The sequence below is a fragment of the Didymosphaeria variabile genome, assembly GCF_027946475.1.
Source record: "Didymosphaeria variabile strain IMI 356815 chromosome Unknown scaffold_1, whole genome shotgun sequence".
Classification (NCBI taxonomy): Eukaryota; Fungi; Ascomycota; class Dothideomycetes; order Pleosporales; family Didymosphaeriaceae; genus Didymosphaeria; species Didymosphaeria variabile.
The window spans coordinates 2,526,963-2,543,116 of record NW_026611620.1 but is presented as its reverse complement, the minus strand read 5'-3'; the positions used below and the strand labels follow the sequence as shown (position 1 = coordinate 2,543,116).

General features: G+C 52.8%; 6 protein-coding genes across 6 annotated transcripts; 1 reads left to right on the top strand and 5 right to left on the bottom strand.

The window, feature by feature from the left end:
- Nucleotides 1-27: 27 nt before the first annotated feature.
- Nucleotides 28-1,053, bottom strand: N0V89_000806 (uncharacterized protein; the record flags this gene model as incomplete). Its single annotated transcript, XM_056209626.1, has 1 exon — nucleotides 28-1,053. The coding sequence occupies one exon, from the start codon at nucleotides 1,051-1,053 to the stop codon at nucleotides 28-30; it is 1,026 nt and encodes a 341-aa protein (XP_056076448.1).
- A 2,546-nt stretch (nucleotides 1,054-3,599) lies between these two features.
- Nucleotides 3,600-4,192, bottom strand: N0V89_000805 (uncharacterized protein; the record flags this gene model as incomplete). The annotated part of the gene is made up of 3 exons (XM_056209625.1): nucleotides 3,600-3,776; nucleotides 3,829-4,031; nucleotides 4,093-4,192. The coding sequence occupies 3 exons, from the start codon at nucleotides 4,190-4,192 to the stop codon at nucleotides 3,600-3,602; spliced, it is 480 nt and encodes a 159-aa protein (XP_056076447.1).
- A 1,228-nt stretch (nucleotides 4,193-5,420) lies between these two features.
- Nucleotides 5,421-7,286, bottom strand: N0V89_000804 (uncharacterized protein; the record flags this gene model as incomplete). The annotated part of the gene is made up of 2 exons (XM_056209624.1): nucleotides 5,421-7,087; nucleotides 7,223-7,286. The coding sequence occupies 2 exons, from the start codon at nucleotides 7,284-7,286 to the stop codon at nucleotides 5,421-5,423; spliced, it is 1,731 nt and encodes a 576-aa protein (XP_056076446.1).
- A 524-nt stretch (nucleotides 7,287-7,810) lies between these two features.
- PIM1 (ATP-dependent Lon protease pim1) lies at nucleotides 7,811-11,161 on the bottom strand (the record flags this gene model as incomplete). The annotated part of the gene is made up of 2 exons (XM_056209623.1): nucleotides 7,811-8,008; nucleotides 8,060-11,161. The coding sequence occupies 2 exons, from the start codon at nucleotides 11,159-11,161 to the stop codon at nucleotides 7,811-7,813; spliced, it is 3,300 nt and encodes a 1,099-aa protein (XP_056076445.1).
- A 1,061-nt stretch (nucleotides 11,162-12,222) lies between these two features.
- On the top strand, nucleotides 12,223-13,344 carry N0V89_000802 (uncharacterized protein; the record flags this gene model as incomplete). Its single annotated transcript, XM_056209622.1, has 1 exon — nucleotides 12,223-13,344. One exon carries the CDS (start codon nucleotides 12,223-12,225, stop codon nucleotides 13,342-13,344), a length of 1,122 nt encoding a protein of 373 aa, XP_056076444.1.
- A 116-nt stretch (nucleotides 13,345-13,460) lies between these two features.
- Nucleotides 13,461-15,394, bottom strand: N0V89_000801 (uncharacterized protein; the record flags this gene model as incomplete). Its single annotated transcript, XM_056209621.1, has 9 exons — nucleotides 13,461-13,733; nucleotides 13,782-14,014; nucleotides 14,069-14,147; nucleotides 14,200-14,249; nucleotides 14,300-14,393; nucleotides 14,442-14,566; nucleotides 14,611-15,013; nucleotides 15,065-15,206; nucleotides 15,273-15,394. The coding sequence occupies 9 exons, from the start codon at nucleotides 15,392-15,394 to the stop codon at nucleotides 13,461-13,463; spliced, it is 1,521 nt and encodes a 506-aa protein (XP_056076443.1).
- Between the last annotated feature and the right edge of the window lie 760 nt (nucleotides 15,395-16,154).

Sequence of the window (16,154 nt, the reverse complement as noted above, 5' to 3'; positions counted from 1 at the left end):
TCGGATCGTTTCGTTTCGTTGTGGCGCTCAGGCGGCAATGCAGTAGCTGACGCCGGCCTGGAGGTTGCTGCAATTGGCGTCGAGGCTGGTGTTGAGCGACTGGAGGGTGGCGAAGTCGATACCAGTGCTCGCGCAGCCGTCGCCAGCCTTGACAGCGTACCACTTGGTGCAGGTGCCAGAGGCTCCCTCGGCCGTGGGGCCAGTGGGCGCGGAATCACCGCCGGCGGGAGGAGGGGTCGTGGTGGTGTCGGCAGGGGTCGTGGTCTCACCGCCGTCAGACGGACCGGCGGGAGCAGAGTTCGCAGAACCACCGCCAACGCTGCCAATGGTGTTCTCGTCGCAGTCGTGGGAGTCGGCGTCGGTCCAGCCGATCAGACGGTTGGCAACGTCGGTGGCGTAGCAGTGGGTGGCAATACCTCCGTTGAGGTTGCCATCACCGGCGATGGAACCAGAGTTGTAGATGCGAGAAGCCTTGTAGAACTTGGAGACATCGTCACCGCCAGCCTGGGCAAGGCCCTCCTTGAGACCGACATCGCCGTTGAGGCCGGCACCATCCTCGAGCATGCCCTTGATCGTGTCGTATGGGCAAGGAACGACACCGTTGCCATCGGGGTTGCAAGAGTGAGTTCCCTGGAAGGACTGCATGAGCCCCGGGTTGTCGAAGCCGTAGTTGGTGGTTGGGGCGCGGACGCAGCCCTTGGACTCCTGCATGACGATGGCGAGGAGGAACTCGGGCTTGACGCCGGAAGCCCCAGAGACGTCCTGGATAGCCTTCTTGATGTTGTCGGACTCCTCTTGGCTGTTGTTCTCCATGTTGAATTGGCTGCAGGAGCTGAGAGTGGTAGCAACGTTGGCGGACCAGAGATCCTCGAAAGACTTCCACTCAGACTCCTGCGGCCAACCCTGGGCCGGGGTGCCGTCACCGCCGAAGACCTTGTAAGCAGTTCGTGCCACCAGGGAACGAGCCTGCTTGGGGCTAGCACCGATGAGAGGAGCGCCGAGGGCGAAAGCGAAAAGCTGGCTAGCAGCGACGATGTAGGAAGCAGTGAACATGTTGATAGTTGGTTGGTGGTTGGTTGTTTGGAAAAAAAGGGTAAGTGTTGCAAGTGCGTTGATTGAATGAGTGACTCGAAGAGATTGTATGAAGTTAGTTGCAAGAAAGAATGACTGGAGGCAAGCCTCTGTAGAAGGAAGGACTGTGAAGTTGTTGGTGAAGTGTGCTGTGATGATGGACTAGACCAGCGGGTCTAGCTTGCCTTTATACAGAGTGGACGCCATCACGGTGGGGCTGTAGGTGTTGAGCATTCGGATGGGCGCCGGCCATGAGCAGGGATGCCCGGCGCCATGTTACGCTCGCAAACGACACTGGTGGTCCCTGCAGGGTGAAAGAAGGCGGGCACTAGTGGGCTGGATGCGTGCGCCATCTGTGAGCGAGGCCTGTTCCTGGCGTCAGTCCGGACTCTTTGCAAAAGCTTAGACAACTAGGTGCATCAGTGAAACGAGCCTACACCGTAATTAGTCGGCTCTGTCTATCTCGAGAAGGCAGAGTACAATCAATCACCTATTGCTACACCTGACATAGCAACACGGTGTCTCCAGCCGGCAACACGAAGCGTCTTCTGTGGGGGACAACGTTGGCGTCCAGCGGCATGCAGTCAAGCAGTCTCCGTATAGTGCAAGCCGCAGTAGAGAACCCGCAATGCCTATGCTGACTGCTGCCCTGCGGCGCAGAGGCGTCTGTGTCCTGGATCGGAAGTCGTTCCTACGGTCTCACAGATTGGGAATGCGGGCCCGCAAATGTCAAAGCATGCCACTTGCTCGGACGTTACCTCCCATGTCCCTGTTACAAGGCGCTCATGCACAAGCATGTGAGTCTGTGGGGAGCCGCGCGAAAGGAGGACAAGGTCGCAGAACGGGAACCCGTGACAGGGCGGAATCTGCGAGCAGAAGGACAGTGCAAGAGATGTCAGGCCAGTGCCACTGGATGCTGGTATGTGGGCGCAATCCCTGCTACGCGCTCTGGTAGGCCATGTTTAGAGTAAGCGAAAGGTTGGGGGCCTACGGACACGGCGCCATTCGTCGGCAGAGATTCTGCAAAGGGAGAACACGACTGCGATTCGCCAAAACCCGGTCTCTCGTCACAGAGCGAGGGCGGAGCGGAACAGAAAAGGACTCTCGCTCGGAGGTCCAGCTGTGCCACACCGGGCTAGTCTCGCAATGGTGAAGCGCAGGACATGGCGAGTTCTGCGCGTCTTCAGCCTCGGACGCTGTTTTCAGACGGACCAACAAGGGAGCCTGAGACTCGTTGAGCCCGGCTGTCTTGACGGTGCTCGTAGAGGAAAGTAAGCATCAAGTAGTGCGAAGCCGCTCGTGCCCTGACAGGTCGAGTGCGGTCTGAAAGCGGAAGGCAAGTGACAGCAGCCAGGCGTCGCAAACTAAGACAGCCGACGGAACGGCCGCTTTGTCCAGGCCCACGGCACTCGCAGCCAGTGCGGGCACGATGGCCACACGTGATGTCGGGTGGGGCCAAGTATTTTTGGAGGACCACCGCTCCAGCAGCCACGTGACATGTGCCCCGTCGCCGATCTGACGCCAGCCGCTAAGACTGGGGTTCGCTCTCCTCGTCCGCCATCAGCATCATCTCCGGAACATGTATCATGCCGGCCTCGCATGCTCACGCCTTGCCATCCAGCACCGGAACATGCTGCCGGCGGGCACAGTCAGCATGGCTACACGGCCACAAAGAACACCACTACCGCACCTCAGTCATCGCAAATCTCCGCGGCTAGGCTGCTGTTCATCCAACCTGTTTCTGAGGGAGCCTGCGATGTAACTGCCTGTTTCATCTCCGCTAAAACATCATGCACTCGAAACGTGTAGTCTACCGCCTGATAGCTTTGGTACCTCTTTGACGCTGCCACGATGGACTCTCGCATCGGCGCGTTTCGCAACACACAACCCACTCAGCGCACATCCACATGTTCATGGGGCGTTGTATCGCGTCATCCAATGCGTTTCGGTCCACGAGCGGGAGTCTAAAACAAGCACCATCAGGTGTGAAGGGCACAGGCATTACAGTCAGCAATACTCCCTCCGGTCCGAGTCATCACTGAATGCACAAGCCTTATACGAACTGGGGCACGAGGCCATTCTTACGTGCGTTTCGACATCTCTGGCGAGAAGTCCGAAGGATCAATAACATGGTCTGCCACCCGACCAGGTTTAAGTACAAGCGAGTGTCGGTGCTGTGGTAAGCCTTGTAGCACAACCGAATCGTAAAGAGAAAGGCAATCTCTATGAATACGAATCGGTACTTGGAGACATACTGCGCCTCTCCGTTGGTCCTCGCAATGTCCATCGACTACTGCGATTGTCGACGGCGCTCAGACTCGATCGCATCTTCTCTCTTCTACCAAGCGTCCTTTCTCAACTGCAGCTCCTCATTTTTGCAGTCCGACATTGTTACAGATTTCTCCTACCTGCATCTCTTGCGCAATGTGCGAGTAAGTCGTGGAGAGATTCAATGCATGGCCATGGCAGATCGCCTGCAGAAACTCGTCAACTTTTCCGTACGAGTACAATTCTCACTACACTGACGCCTACGACAGACAACGTTCCATATCTGGATACTCGCGATACAAATTTACGAGCGGTAAGAACATCTCCTTTCCAGCCTTGCCTCCACCAGCTTCGGCCTCCGCCTGTTCTTTCGCCCAGAACCACATCTGTGACCACGGAATCCACTCCCACCTCGCGCACTTTTCAGGCTCGAGCGCCTTCGATGATGATCAGCGTTACTGGAACTGATGAGCAAAGAGGTATACGTACCTTTGGCACCTTCTCCTCACCAACGATATTACACGTCACAAATATGGTCACATAGTGTTTGCCCTCCCCGAACACATCATTTGTCGCGATGAGAAATTTGACATTGCCAACTTCCAAGCCGGTTTCTTCTAGCGCTTCGCGCTTCGCGCACTCCGCGAATGATTCGCCGTACTCCAGGTGGCCTCCGGGGCATTGCATAGTGCCTAATCACGATTAGCACCATCTTAAACGCCGGAATCGCCTCCCAAATCAAAGAACACATACCAGCGCCATGCGAGCCCGCTCGCTCACCCATGACGATATTACCAGCGCCATCGTGAATTACAACGCCAACGCCGATCTTCGGTCTCTGGGCTTCTGCCATGACTGTAATATTGAAGCGTATTCGTTTGAACCTAAAATGATACAATGAATGATGGCGCTGAAGTAGGTTTGCTTCCCTTCGCTGGTGCACACTTGAAGTGTAAATCAGCACAACCGGCTCTTGGATTAGGCGCGCTAGCGCAATGAAGGGCTAGCGCGACGAAGCGTGGCGAATCCACACTGGTGCACGTCCACTCCTTCTCGTAATTCGACTTCATCTCTGCCTCATCCAATGAGCGACTGGATCTTTGAGCGTTGCATCTTGGTTCGCGAGTTTTTATGGTGGCTTTCTCATGCTTTATGAAAGCACGCCATGTACCTTTGTAGGCTCCTATCATATTCGAATCATTTCCTATACACTCGATCGCAGGGAAAGGCCGGAGGACCCACCTTTAGTCGATTACCTTATTGTCATTTCGAGGCTTTAATGAGGCTTTTCGCGGGCGGAGGGTGTGAGCGACACATGGTTTTATGAAAAGATGATTATGAATAGATCTATCGAACAATCTTATTCTGTAATATTATGTGACTCAATCAGCAACGTTTTGCGGGTCGTAGTCAATTGGAGTGACCAGTACATGCACAATGCCTAATGTCTTAGTATGACCTATTGTGCTCTAGTATTCACAAGGTTCTCAAACCTAGCATCGGACTCACAGACTCATTCACAATATATCCATGATTTATGAACCATGGATAATCTTAGTTCTAATTCTCATAGACCCTGATACCAAGTGATGTGTACTGTTGATTTTTTCAAAAAGCTACGATCTGATGTGTGCACATCTCAAAGGACCCGCACCGAGCAATCTTCATTTGAGAATCAAAGTTGCGAGCACCACTTCTGTTTGATTTTGTCAGATGTCCCAAGGTCTCTTCGCAGATGAGCATGCACGTGTATCAACTCTGCTCAATGTGTTGTGGTCTGCATTTATGGATAATTTTCGGGCTCCCAGGTAGAGCACTGCGTTTGGGAAAAGACTCAAACTAAAGATTACCATGTGTTCGTCATCATTTAGTTAGTCTAGCTGCTTATAAACAAACGGAACTCACACTGAGTTATAGTTGATCTCAATTTCTTTGACAGAACGGTCTTCTCTGATTTCATGTAGCTAGGCGATGACCGAATGCTTCGCATTCCACATCTTTGCGTCTTTCCTTAGCATGTCCTCTTACAAACCAATGCTATGCTCCAGTTTTGTATGCATAATGCTCTCTTATCAATACTTTTAGTATGGCGGGTTGTGTCCGTACTTCTGGCCCCCATGGTATCCCCAGCTTCCTTCATAGCCCTGGTTCTCCCGATTCCCCCCTTGCGCGTGGCCATACTCGCCACCTTGCTGGTAGCCCTCATCTCGTTGGTAATCCTGGTTGTCTTGGTTGGCTCGGTACCCTTCCTTCGAGGGATAGTCCTTGTGCTGTTGATAGCCTTGATCGCGACCATAGCCGGGGGCTTGACTTGACTGGTATTGCGGCTGCTGCTGTTCGGGTCGAGAGACTTGGTACCGGGAGTGATCACTGGCTCGATACTCTTGATGATACCGAGGTTGTGTGGGAGGATTGGGGTCCTGCTGCTGATGTACCCGACTACCCTGTTGCTCATGGGTCGTAGATCGGTCGTATCCTCCTTGTGAAGAAGGCGCAAACTGCCCGAGCTGTATACCAGCCGTCGGCGCCCCCACGCTGACATTCTCATTTCCAATATCGTCTGGGACGCTGATCTTCACATCAGGCAGATATCGCTGCACCTTCTGCTCTACGATGTCCTGCACGAACACCCAGCTTTCGCGCTCGAATTTGCGATGTCCACCATTGACTACACCTAGGATACTCCCTCGCAGACTCTCTTGCACTTTCCTGACCAAGTCTCGAATCTTATTGAGGAGCGTAGCTTTGATGTCGTCACCAAAGTCACGGTCCGCATATGACCCAGCATCACGATCGAGCCGCTCATCGAATGGGTTGCCACCCAAGATTCTTTCTAGCGGGCGCTGGAATTGATCGGGGAGTAACTCGAACAACTGTTTTTCGATCGCACCAAGGATCTTTCTGAATTCGAGGCGGACCTCGCGATGGACTTTGGCAAGACCGGTACTAAGTTTATTGCTAATGACCCTCGAGAAGCCACCGCCTCGCTCGTCGCCATTATCGCCCTGCGCACGCTCACCGATACCCCTAGATGACTCTTCGCTCGAATGTTTCTTTCCGAATAGGCCGCCGATGCCCTTGACGATATCCATGACCTGGTCTTCGATCTCGGCTTTGGCGCCATCACCCAAGTCGCGGGAACTGGTGTTGCCGCGGAGCCAACGTTTGATGTGTTCAAGCGCAATACGCGTGAACTGCTCCGCGATTGAGCTGTGCTGTTCTCTCAGCTTCGCGCCAATTTTATCCTTGATCTCCGGACTGATGAGGCGGGCCTTCTCCTCCGGGTTGCGGGAAGCCTCTTTGACGGTGTTGCTGATGACGCCAAGGAGTCCGTCGAGCTGGAATCCTGCTCTGCCAGAACTACTGTCCCTGTTGTCATCTAGATGATCTTGCACAGCATCCAACGCCGACGCAAGAAAGCCTCTAGCTTCCGCCCCTCTCGAAGGCTCCATCCCACGAGATTGCACGTCTCCAGAGCCATCGCGGCCTTCGGTCAGGTTGAAGATTTCACGTACATCGTCGCCCGCTTCGTCGGAAATTTTGCCGAAGCTGCGCGTTAACTTGGCGATCTCGTCTGCGAAAGGCAACGACTGGCCGCCATAAGCATCTGGGGCTGCATCTTTCAAGTCACCCCTCCCTCCGTTATCGCCTGAGTCTTTCTTGAACAGCGAACGAAAGGCGTCGATGACCTGGTCCTCTAGACTGTCGATGGTCTTCTGCTGAAACACATCGAGCTCGGCGGTAATGCCTAATGCGCGGGTACAAAGTCAGTGTGACTTAAGACAGCGTGGGTGAACAGCTGGAGCATGTATCGTCCTAGCGAGAAAGAGATCTTTCCTCTGCTAGAAATAAACATCCACTTCGTACCCGGTGGTTTGCTTACGGGGTTGGATATGCGGGGCCAAAGAATCCACGTAATCATCGACTTTCTTATAGACAACTTCCATACTTGAAGATGTAGAGGACTCGTGAGTTCCGTTCACTAGTGGCTGTGCGTGTGTGGCGTCGGTGAAGGATCCGGCACCTGTTGAGTGGTAGAGTGACCGTGGCACACACTCCCATGGTAGCATGACGACATGACACACAGACCACCCTCAATTGCTTGGCAACAAGAAGTCACAACCTTTTGTGTTGCCCCAGGTGTATGATACAGATGAATTCGACCATGTTGTAGGCAATGTACCATAATGGGGCCATGTAGCAGGATCCTGTCCTTCTGCAGCCCTAGGGGAAGAAACCGGATAGTCACGAACGGTTGAACGAGCCAGTATAATATTAGCAATGTATTCGTAAACATCTACATGCAGCTAGCTCAAAAACCAGTGAGCTTGCAAGGTCCGTCTACATGCAAGATAAGAGATCGCAATGTCGTGACGCCATATGCAATCAAATGCCAAAAGAATACGCCTGATATGCGATGCTCACCATTATCACTGTACATATCTTACACATCTTCCCTCTCAACGTTTGCTCAATCGTCGTCTTCTCCGCACTCTTCCTCATCATCTTCACGCTTCTTGTATTCCTTCCTCTTGCGATCACCCTTTTTGGACTTCAAGTCTTTTTCCCAAAGCTTGTTCCCGGCGTCTTTGTCGAGTCCTGGGAAGACGAGGTCGAAGACTTCGTGGTACCATGAGACGGGACGGCCTTCAATGCCTTCTTTGATGTTCTACAGAATTGTTAACGCACGGCTTGGCGTAGCATGTTCGGATATACGTACCTCTGGCAATTCGAGCCAATCTGACATGTTGTCAGCAGGGAAGATGACCGTAGTCGCGCCTGCTCGTCTCGCTGCTACTGTCTTCTCTCTCAAACCACCTATCCTCAAGACTTTGCCCGTCACTGTAAGCTCTCCTGTCATTGCTACCCCTTCGCGGACCTTAGTATTGAGGGCAAGACCTAACAGACTCGTCGCCATAGTTATACCGGCGCTAGGCCCGTCCTTCGGTGTTGCGCCCTCAGGGCAGTGAAGATGGATCTGCGCATGTTCGAAAAACTTGTTCTTGGGAAATTCACGGGCGAGTATGCTCTTCGCAAAAGAGTAAGCCACGATTGTGGACTCCTTCATGACATTCTTAAGAGAACCGGTGCGTTCAAGACCAGGGGACGTGTTGGCGGAAAGAGCCTTTTCCAGGATCGACTCCACGTAGAGCGCGGCACCACCCATGGATGTCCAGGCCAAGCCCATGGCGACACCCGGTGGAGCGACATCGTATAGTCTGTCAGATGTGAAGACCGGCGGTCCGACGTAGTCCTTGAGATTGTCCTTATTGATGGAAACATGCACGCTATCGGGTACTTGGAGCGCAACTCGTGGCTTCTCGGTGGTTTCCTTTCCGATGTTCTCTGGTGTCTCCTTCACGTCGGTCTGATCCTTCTCAGCTTCCTGCTGTGCGGTCTTGCCCTCTTCGGTAAGCGCTTCGGATTCTGGGAAAACCTCTTCGCCAAGATCAGTCACGATCTTCAGAGCTGACTTCCTGTAGACCTTTTCGATCTGTTTCTTGAGATTTCGGACACCGGATTCGCGGCAGTACTTGTTTATCAACTCGACAATGGCCTCCTTCTCCAGATTTACGTCGGCTTCCTTGAGACCGTTGACCTCCTTAGCCTGCGGCGCAAGATAGCGTTCAGCGATAGCAATCTTCTCGTCCGCAACGTATCCGGACAATTCAATCATTTCCATGCGGTCGAGCAATGGGCGGGGAATGGTGTCTGTCATGTTTGCCGTGCATACAAAGAGTACCTTTGACAGATCGACAGGAACATCGAGATAGTGGTCTAAGAAGCTGTTGTTCTGCTCAGGATCAAGAAGCTCAAGCAGTGCCGACGAGGGGTCCCCGTTGTGACCGCGGCCAATCTTGTCGACTTCATCGATCAAGATCAACGGGTTCTCGGTCTGACACTTCTTGAGTGCTTGGATGATACGTCCAGGTAGTGCGCCGACGTACGTCCTTCGGTGTCCCTTTATCTCAGCTACATCCGACAAGCCACCAACACTGAAGCGGTAGTATTGTCTGTTCAGTGCGCGCGCAACGGACTTTCCGATTGAAGTTTTACCAACACCGGGAGGTCCGACCAAGCACAAGATCTTTCCCTCCACTGTACCACGAAGCTTGCCGACAGCGATGAATTCTAGGATGCGGTCCTTGACATCCTTGAGACCGTAGTGATCCTCATCAAGTACCTCTCGGGCGTGCTTGATGCCAAAGTTTTCCGCGCTCCTTTGGCCCCACGGAAGTTGTGTGAGCCAGTCGAGGTAGTTTCGGGTAACATTGAATTCAGAAGCCGCAGGTTCGAGGTGACCAAGCTTGCTGATTTCTTCGTCGAAGACCTTCTTGACTGCTTCAGGCATGGCCAGCTTGCTGGCCTTGTCGTTGAATTTCTCGATAAGCTTGTCCTTCCCGTCAGACTCGATACCCAGCTCGCGCTTGATCCCCTTCATTTGCTCCATGAGCCAGTATTCGCGCTGCTTTTTGGTGATCTTATTTTCTACATCCTTGACAATCTTCGATTGCAGCTCAGCATTCATGAGCTCCTTCTTAAGCACAATCAGGGCCTTGCTCAATCGCTGTTCCACATTCATCTCCTCTAGAGCCTCCTGCAGCTCATGAGAGTCTGCCTGTGCCACGGCAGCGGCGAAATCGGCCAACTTGACGGGATCCTCGCCCACATTCATCGTGGTCTGCACGGAGAACGTGGAGATGTGGTCGCGGAATAACGGGTTGAGAAGCGCGACGGCTTTGAAAGTGTTCACGATCTCGCTGACGAGCGCTGGAATGACCTTGTTGTTCTTGATGTCGAATGGCTCTTCAACAAGGTTTTCGACATTCGCGATACTGACATCCTTGCCCTTTAGGAATGATGTAGCCTCATACTGGTGGGACACTTTCGCAGCGTCCGCGCTGTTCTCCTCAAAGCTTGCTACCACATCGCCCTTTGATTGCTCGCCATCCGGCTCCTTCACTGCCGCCTCTCCTAGTGTGTTCTCAACGACCGAAGCCCGCTCTGCCGAGCCTTCCTGTGGCTTATTCGCACTTGGCGGCTTGAGGTCCGTCATCTTTATTCTGCGGTGCGGGTATAGCACGCACGTCATGGCAAAATTGTCGTCCGGACCGATGGGAAAAGCGCTGGTAACCTGGCAAAATGTGCCGACATCGTACACCTCGCTCGGGTCATCGATAACGTCCTTATCCATTTCATCATCCTTCAACAGGAAGGCACCAATGTATGGCTGCCCACGCTTCACCATCTCGGCGATGGCCTGTCCAACCTCCTTATTTCGTATGGTGATGGCCTTGTAGAAGCCTGGGAACAAAGGTCGTTTTGCGATGGGTATGGCCATGACCTGCGGGTAAACTTCCGGTATTGAGGGCTTCACGAGAGACCGCTCGGGTTGCTTGCGCTTCTTGCCACCCCCTTCGCTTCCTGAGCCTGAGGCATTGTCTCCTGCTGAGGTTCCCTTCGCATCGCTTGCCGTTGGAATCGGATCGGGTGTCTTACTTTTTGCTTCTACATCCTCAGATTCCTCCTGCACTTTGGACTGCTTGTTCTGCTCCTCTTCGTTCTGTTCTTTGGTCTCCTCCTGTGTCTCGGGATGTGTTTTCGGCCTCTGCTCCTTCGGTCTACGTATCGATGTCGAGAAGCTGCGCGACGAAAGTAATGCGGCAGGAGGCGAGGTGTATCTGCGCGAGCATCGAGCAAAGGATGCTGTGCATTGAGCGGGGAGATAGGGCGAGGATGCGCGGGAAGGACCGACCCTCGATGTCGAGCGTGAGGCCTGGCGAAGAGCTGCCCGCCACGGTAGGTGCTGTCCGTGGAGCATCGTCGCGTGTCCGATTGCGGCGCTCGTAATTGCCCCGGACCGGAGTTTGAGGTTTGGAGGACGAGATGAAATGAGCGCCCGCAACGCTCCTCACAATGAAACAGATTCCGAAAACAGAAGAGCGGGCGCAAAGATGCAGGTCGCGCAATGAGTCGTGGCGACGCGATGATGCTTAGCAACCTCGAAATCTTAGCGTCGAAGCGTCATCTAAAGCTCCGATAGCCCCGAGGCCCGTGTTCCGCTGTCCTTCTGCGACCATGACTTTCTTCGTCCTTCCCTCAGTTTGGCCTCATCTAGGACACTTGCAAAGCTAGATCGATCTCCTGTTGCACTTCGTTTTGAACGTAGAGCCTGTCCCGTTGCGATCATGTCCAGAGCTTCCGAGTGCTGGCGAGTCCACATCGACTGACGAGATCTTCTGCGGCAAATACCGGGATATCAAATACGCATAGATTACCAGTGTATCATTGTATGCATGTGCCTTATGAGGAAAAGAACTTGAATAATTTCAATCGTGCTTTTCAACTCAATTCGGACTGTTACAGCTATTTAGCGGGGTCCGTCACCGGTCTTTCAAGAAATCTTCGAACGTCTCTGCTCGTGTGCAGGTCCAAGTATGGTACGGGTGCCATGTCAGTGTAATCAGAGGAACACATGGATGGAAAATTCGTAACAGGCGCGAATACCGCTGAGGACTCTCCTGCAGCCTTCAAGCGTCTGTCTGACATTGACGGCCATGAATGTTCATTTGCGTGGGCCTGTTACAGGGGTATCATGACGTCACCAATTGCGGACATCGAATCAGACCCTCATCAGTGAAGACTGTCTCCTATCGCAAAGCTGATTGTGTTAGAACACATGAAAGGGCAATCCATTGCAGATCGGGCGCCACGTTCACTGTCGTGCGATCCGCAATATGTTAGCTATGATCCGGTTAGGCACGGCTTGCACGTCAGTTCCCACAGAGGAAGCTCCCAAAGAAGGCGGGATACGTGCAACCTTCCAGCCTTCTCCGCGCTGCTCTTCTTGAACGAACTCTTGCCCATACTTTTGCGCGCAGAATGCAATTCTCATTGTCAGTCCTGCTCTCACTCGCCGCGCTGTTGAGCGGTAGCCCCATATACAATGGCGGTAATAAGTGGCAAACAAAACCTCTGACGAACGCAAATGGTGCTGTCACGTCTGGTTTCCGAGGTCTTTCTGTCGTGTCTGACAGCATCATCTGGATATCGGGTACCAACAACTCGGTCTACCGAACCATCGACGGCGGTGCTACTTGGGATGATCTTAGAATCGTACATAAAGAAACCTTCACCAACGAGACAGGTACCTACCCTGTCTTCTTAGACTTTCGCGACATCGAAGCCTTCTCAGCTCGCGTTGCTGTTGCTATGGCGGCTGGCGACGGCAGTTTGAATGAATCGAGTATCTGGCACACGAAAGACGGCGGAAAGCATTGGCTCAAATCCAAAGCACCCAAAAATCCAATCTTTTACGACAGTCTTGCTTGGGAAAACAAGCACCACGGTTTGTTGTTGCAAGATCCTGCCAATGCCACAGATGGCAGCTTGGGTATACTGGAAACCTACGACGGCGGGAACAGCTGGAAAGAGATCAAGGGTACCACGGGTCTCGAAGCCAAAGGCCAGGCAGCCTTCGCCGCAAGTGGCACATGTGTCGCCTTCGTAGCTGGGCGGTGGTACCTCGTTGCAGGGGGTAGCCCTGATCCTTCGCGTGTTTTCCATAGCCGGAACGGACGGAACTGGAAATCCGCGAAGACTAGCCTTGTGGGTGATCCGAACGTTGAGCTCGGATATGCAGGGTACGGGATGAACTCAGTCGCGTTTCGTGACTCCAAAAATGGTATCGTTGTTGGTGGTAGCTTCAGTGATGCGCCTGCGAGCAACGACAATGCGGCATGGAGTCGCGACGGGGGGCTGACTTGGACATCATCAAGTTCTGCACTGCTATATCGCTCAGCTGTATCTTGGCTGCCGGGTAGAGGGAACTTGGCTGTAGCTGCTGGCCAGACGGGTACGAATTTGACACGTGATGGAGGTGTTACCTGGGAAGGTCTGACAGATGAGCAACACAATGAGTTCTTTGCCGTGCAATGTATCAGAGGCGGGATATGCTGGGCATCTGGTCGCAAAGGCGCGATCGGCCGAATTCAAATTTTATAGTATCTTAGTAATTGGACGATAATGGAATCGGTGGCTTCAGGTGAAAGGTATTCAATCGGCCGGATCAGCTCTGTGGTGACTACTCGAACTGACTACTATATGACCCATCCACCACTCTATGCGTGCTTCATAACGCGGGACTTCGTTGGTGCCTTCAGCGCGAGGATCCTCTCAGCAGCCTTCTCTGAAGCAATGATGATAGCCGCAGACGGGTTACCGGTGGTCATTCCCGGGAAGATCGACGCATCAACAACAAACAGGTTATCCGTTCCGTATACTTTGGTATCGAGGTCGACAACAGCAGTGCCACCATTACGGCCATCGTCCGTACCAATTTTGTTGGAGCCAACCCAGTGATTGGAATTGCGAGAAGCTGGGATAGTGGGGATCTGCAAGCCGTCAGTACAGGTTCTACATGAATCTGTAGGTTGCCATACCGAATTGACGAAAGCCGTGGTGTCCTGACCGGCTGTAGGCTTGATCCAGGTCAAACCCTGCACCTTGCTCAAGGCGCTTCGCATGGTGTCAATGCCCTGGATGACGGCTTCCTTATCTGTTGCATTCCTCAGGTAAGGAGCGGTTGCGACTTGAGTATTCAATTGAGGGGTAATGGTCAATCGACCACGAGAAATGGCTCCATTGCCAAGATATTGCGTGATAGTCATCGCCGCTGCGAGAACGTGAGCTTAGCTGATTTGTAGCTATCTGGGAACTGGGCCTATACTTTTAGTGTTCCCCTCAATGCGGGCTTGCCATTGTATATGGCGAACAATTCCGTCCGAAGGTGTGTGCTGGGTCCAGGCCTAGCAATTGGTCAGCGAACAAGATGTTCAATAGAGAATTACACGCGCTTACGATAGGGCCCAGATTCGGCGCGACCTGTGTCAATATGCCTGTTCTGCTCTCTGCATGGCGTGTTAGTTTGTTGCTTCGATTCGCTGGGTGGGAAGCGAACTTAGATAAGCATCTTTATCAGCTGCGACTGGGTTGTTGTATGCAGCATAGAAGTCATAGAAGACGATGTCCGGGTGCGATATCTGGATGTCGGTCTGCACGAATATCAACAATTTTTACCTAAGTAGGCCCAGGCGACTTACACCAACATGGTCATCGAGATTGTAGCCAACAGGGAGATTGATCCATTGGTCTGACGATATCATCGTAGCTCCGTCAGTCGACGAGCTCTTCACGACATTGAGCTGATCGGTTGGGCCAATGCCGCCTAACGTCTTTAGTGGACATTTATAAGCACATTCATTGACTTACTTCTGAACAAAAGCTTCGCGGAACCCATCGTGCCCGCAGAGACGATAACACGACCTGTGCCAGGTGTCACGTTGACTGTTCCTGAATGCCCAGCTCCATTTCTGCACTCCAGCTCAACGCCAGTGGCATGGCCTTTCGTCCGTACCACTCTCCTAGCGTTTGTGTTCGTCCATAGAGTGAACTTGTCGGTACGCGCGGAAGCAGTCTCTAAGTAGGTCCGCAAAGGTCCATGTCTTTCGGCGTGCTCGATGAAGAACGCAGCATGTCCATACGTGAAGTTCTTCTGGTCTGGATAGTCATTTGGCTTGTCGAGTTGCTTGAAACCGGCCGCATCCAAGCCTTTTGATACTCGATCGAAGCCCTGCTGGAGGTATAGCTTGCCATCTGTAGATGGGACAGTCGTCTGCATGTCTTGTTAACCAATCAAAATCCCACATCCACCGCATGTACATACTCCCGGAATCCTCTGGAAGACCTTGTCAGTCGACTTCGCCATGTCGGTGGCCTTCCAGCTATCAGGAAAGTTGCGATCCCAATCACCAGGGTGCGGTTTCCACCACAGTGCACTGTTGACTGCGACTCCTCCGCCCAGAACGCTACATATTATGTCAGAAACACGACTCAAGAAAGTGGTCAATGTTGTCATGTGCTTGAAGACTCACCAGCCTGCCATAACGCCCGTGTCTTCGCAAGCAACACCGTTGCCATCAGCCCAGATTTGATTAAACAGACCTGGTACATCAAAGCGAGTCAAGTTCGTTCCCTGGAGCCATGATGGTTTCATTGTGCCACCGAATTTCCCGCTAGATGGTGGTCCCTTCTCGAGTAGCAACACTGTCTTGCCCGCTTCGCTCAGCCGATCCGCAATTGGAATGCCACCAGCTCCGGACCCAATAACGATGTAATCATACGTTTTGCTTGTGTCCGCTGGAGTACATTGCGCTTGAGTCAATTGAAACAATGTCGCCGCTGCAGCGGCCAGAACGATAGCTCGCGCCATTGTAAATTTCGGATGGAGATTCGACAGATCCACAACCGTGGCTGGTGAAGATATAAGGTTCCTGCACCCCAGATTACAAACCACGGCTCCAGGTATTTGGTGGTGTTGAGCCGATCCTCCGGTGTCTGGAGCCGTGGGGATATTGCGTACGGCATTTAGCCACGCGTGGCATCCTAGCTGTTGCGGCTATATGGTATCAGCTGAGCAGTTCGGCCGTCCATAAGTGGTAGTCAGCCACACCACATCATTAAAAATGTTTAAATAGAATGGCAAGATACCGTGGGTGGCCTCGTCCCCGCAAGACAAGGAGCGACATCTCGTGTCAGTTCATCTAAGTACAATGAACCGGTGCGCAGGGTGAGAAAGTTAGTCGTGATAGCAGCCGGAACTCAAATACAGTCTTGGCTGGTGTTATCTCGAATAGGAGGCCTTTTGCATCTTCAGCAATTGCATAGCCAGCATGGCCTGTGAAGTACTACACATGATCGGGGCTTCGTAAATCGTGAACCTGCCACCCTACATCTGTCGCACTAAGAACCTTAAA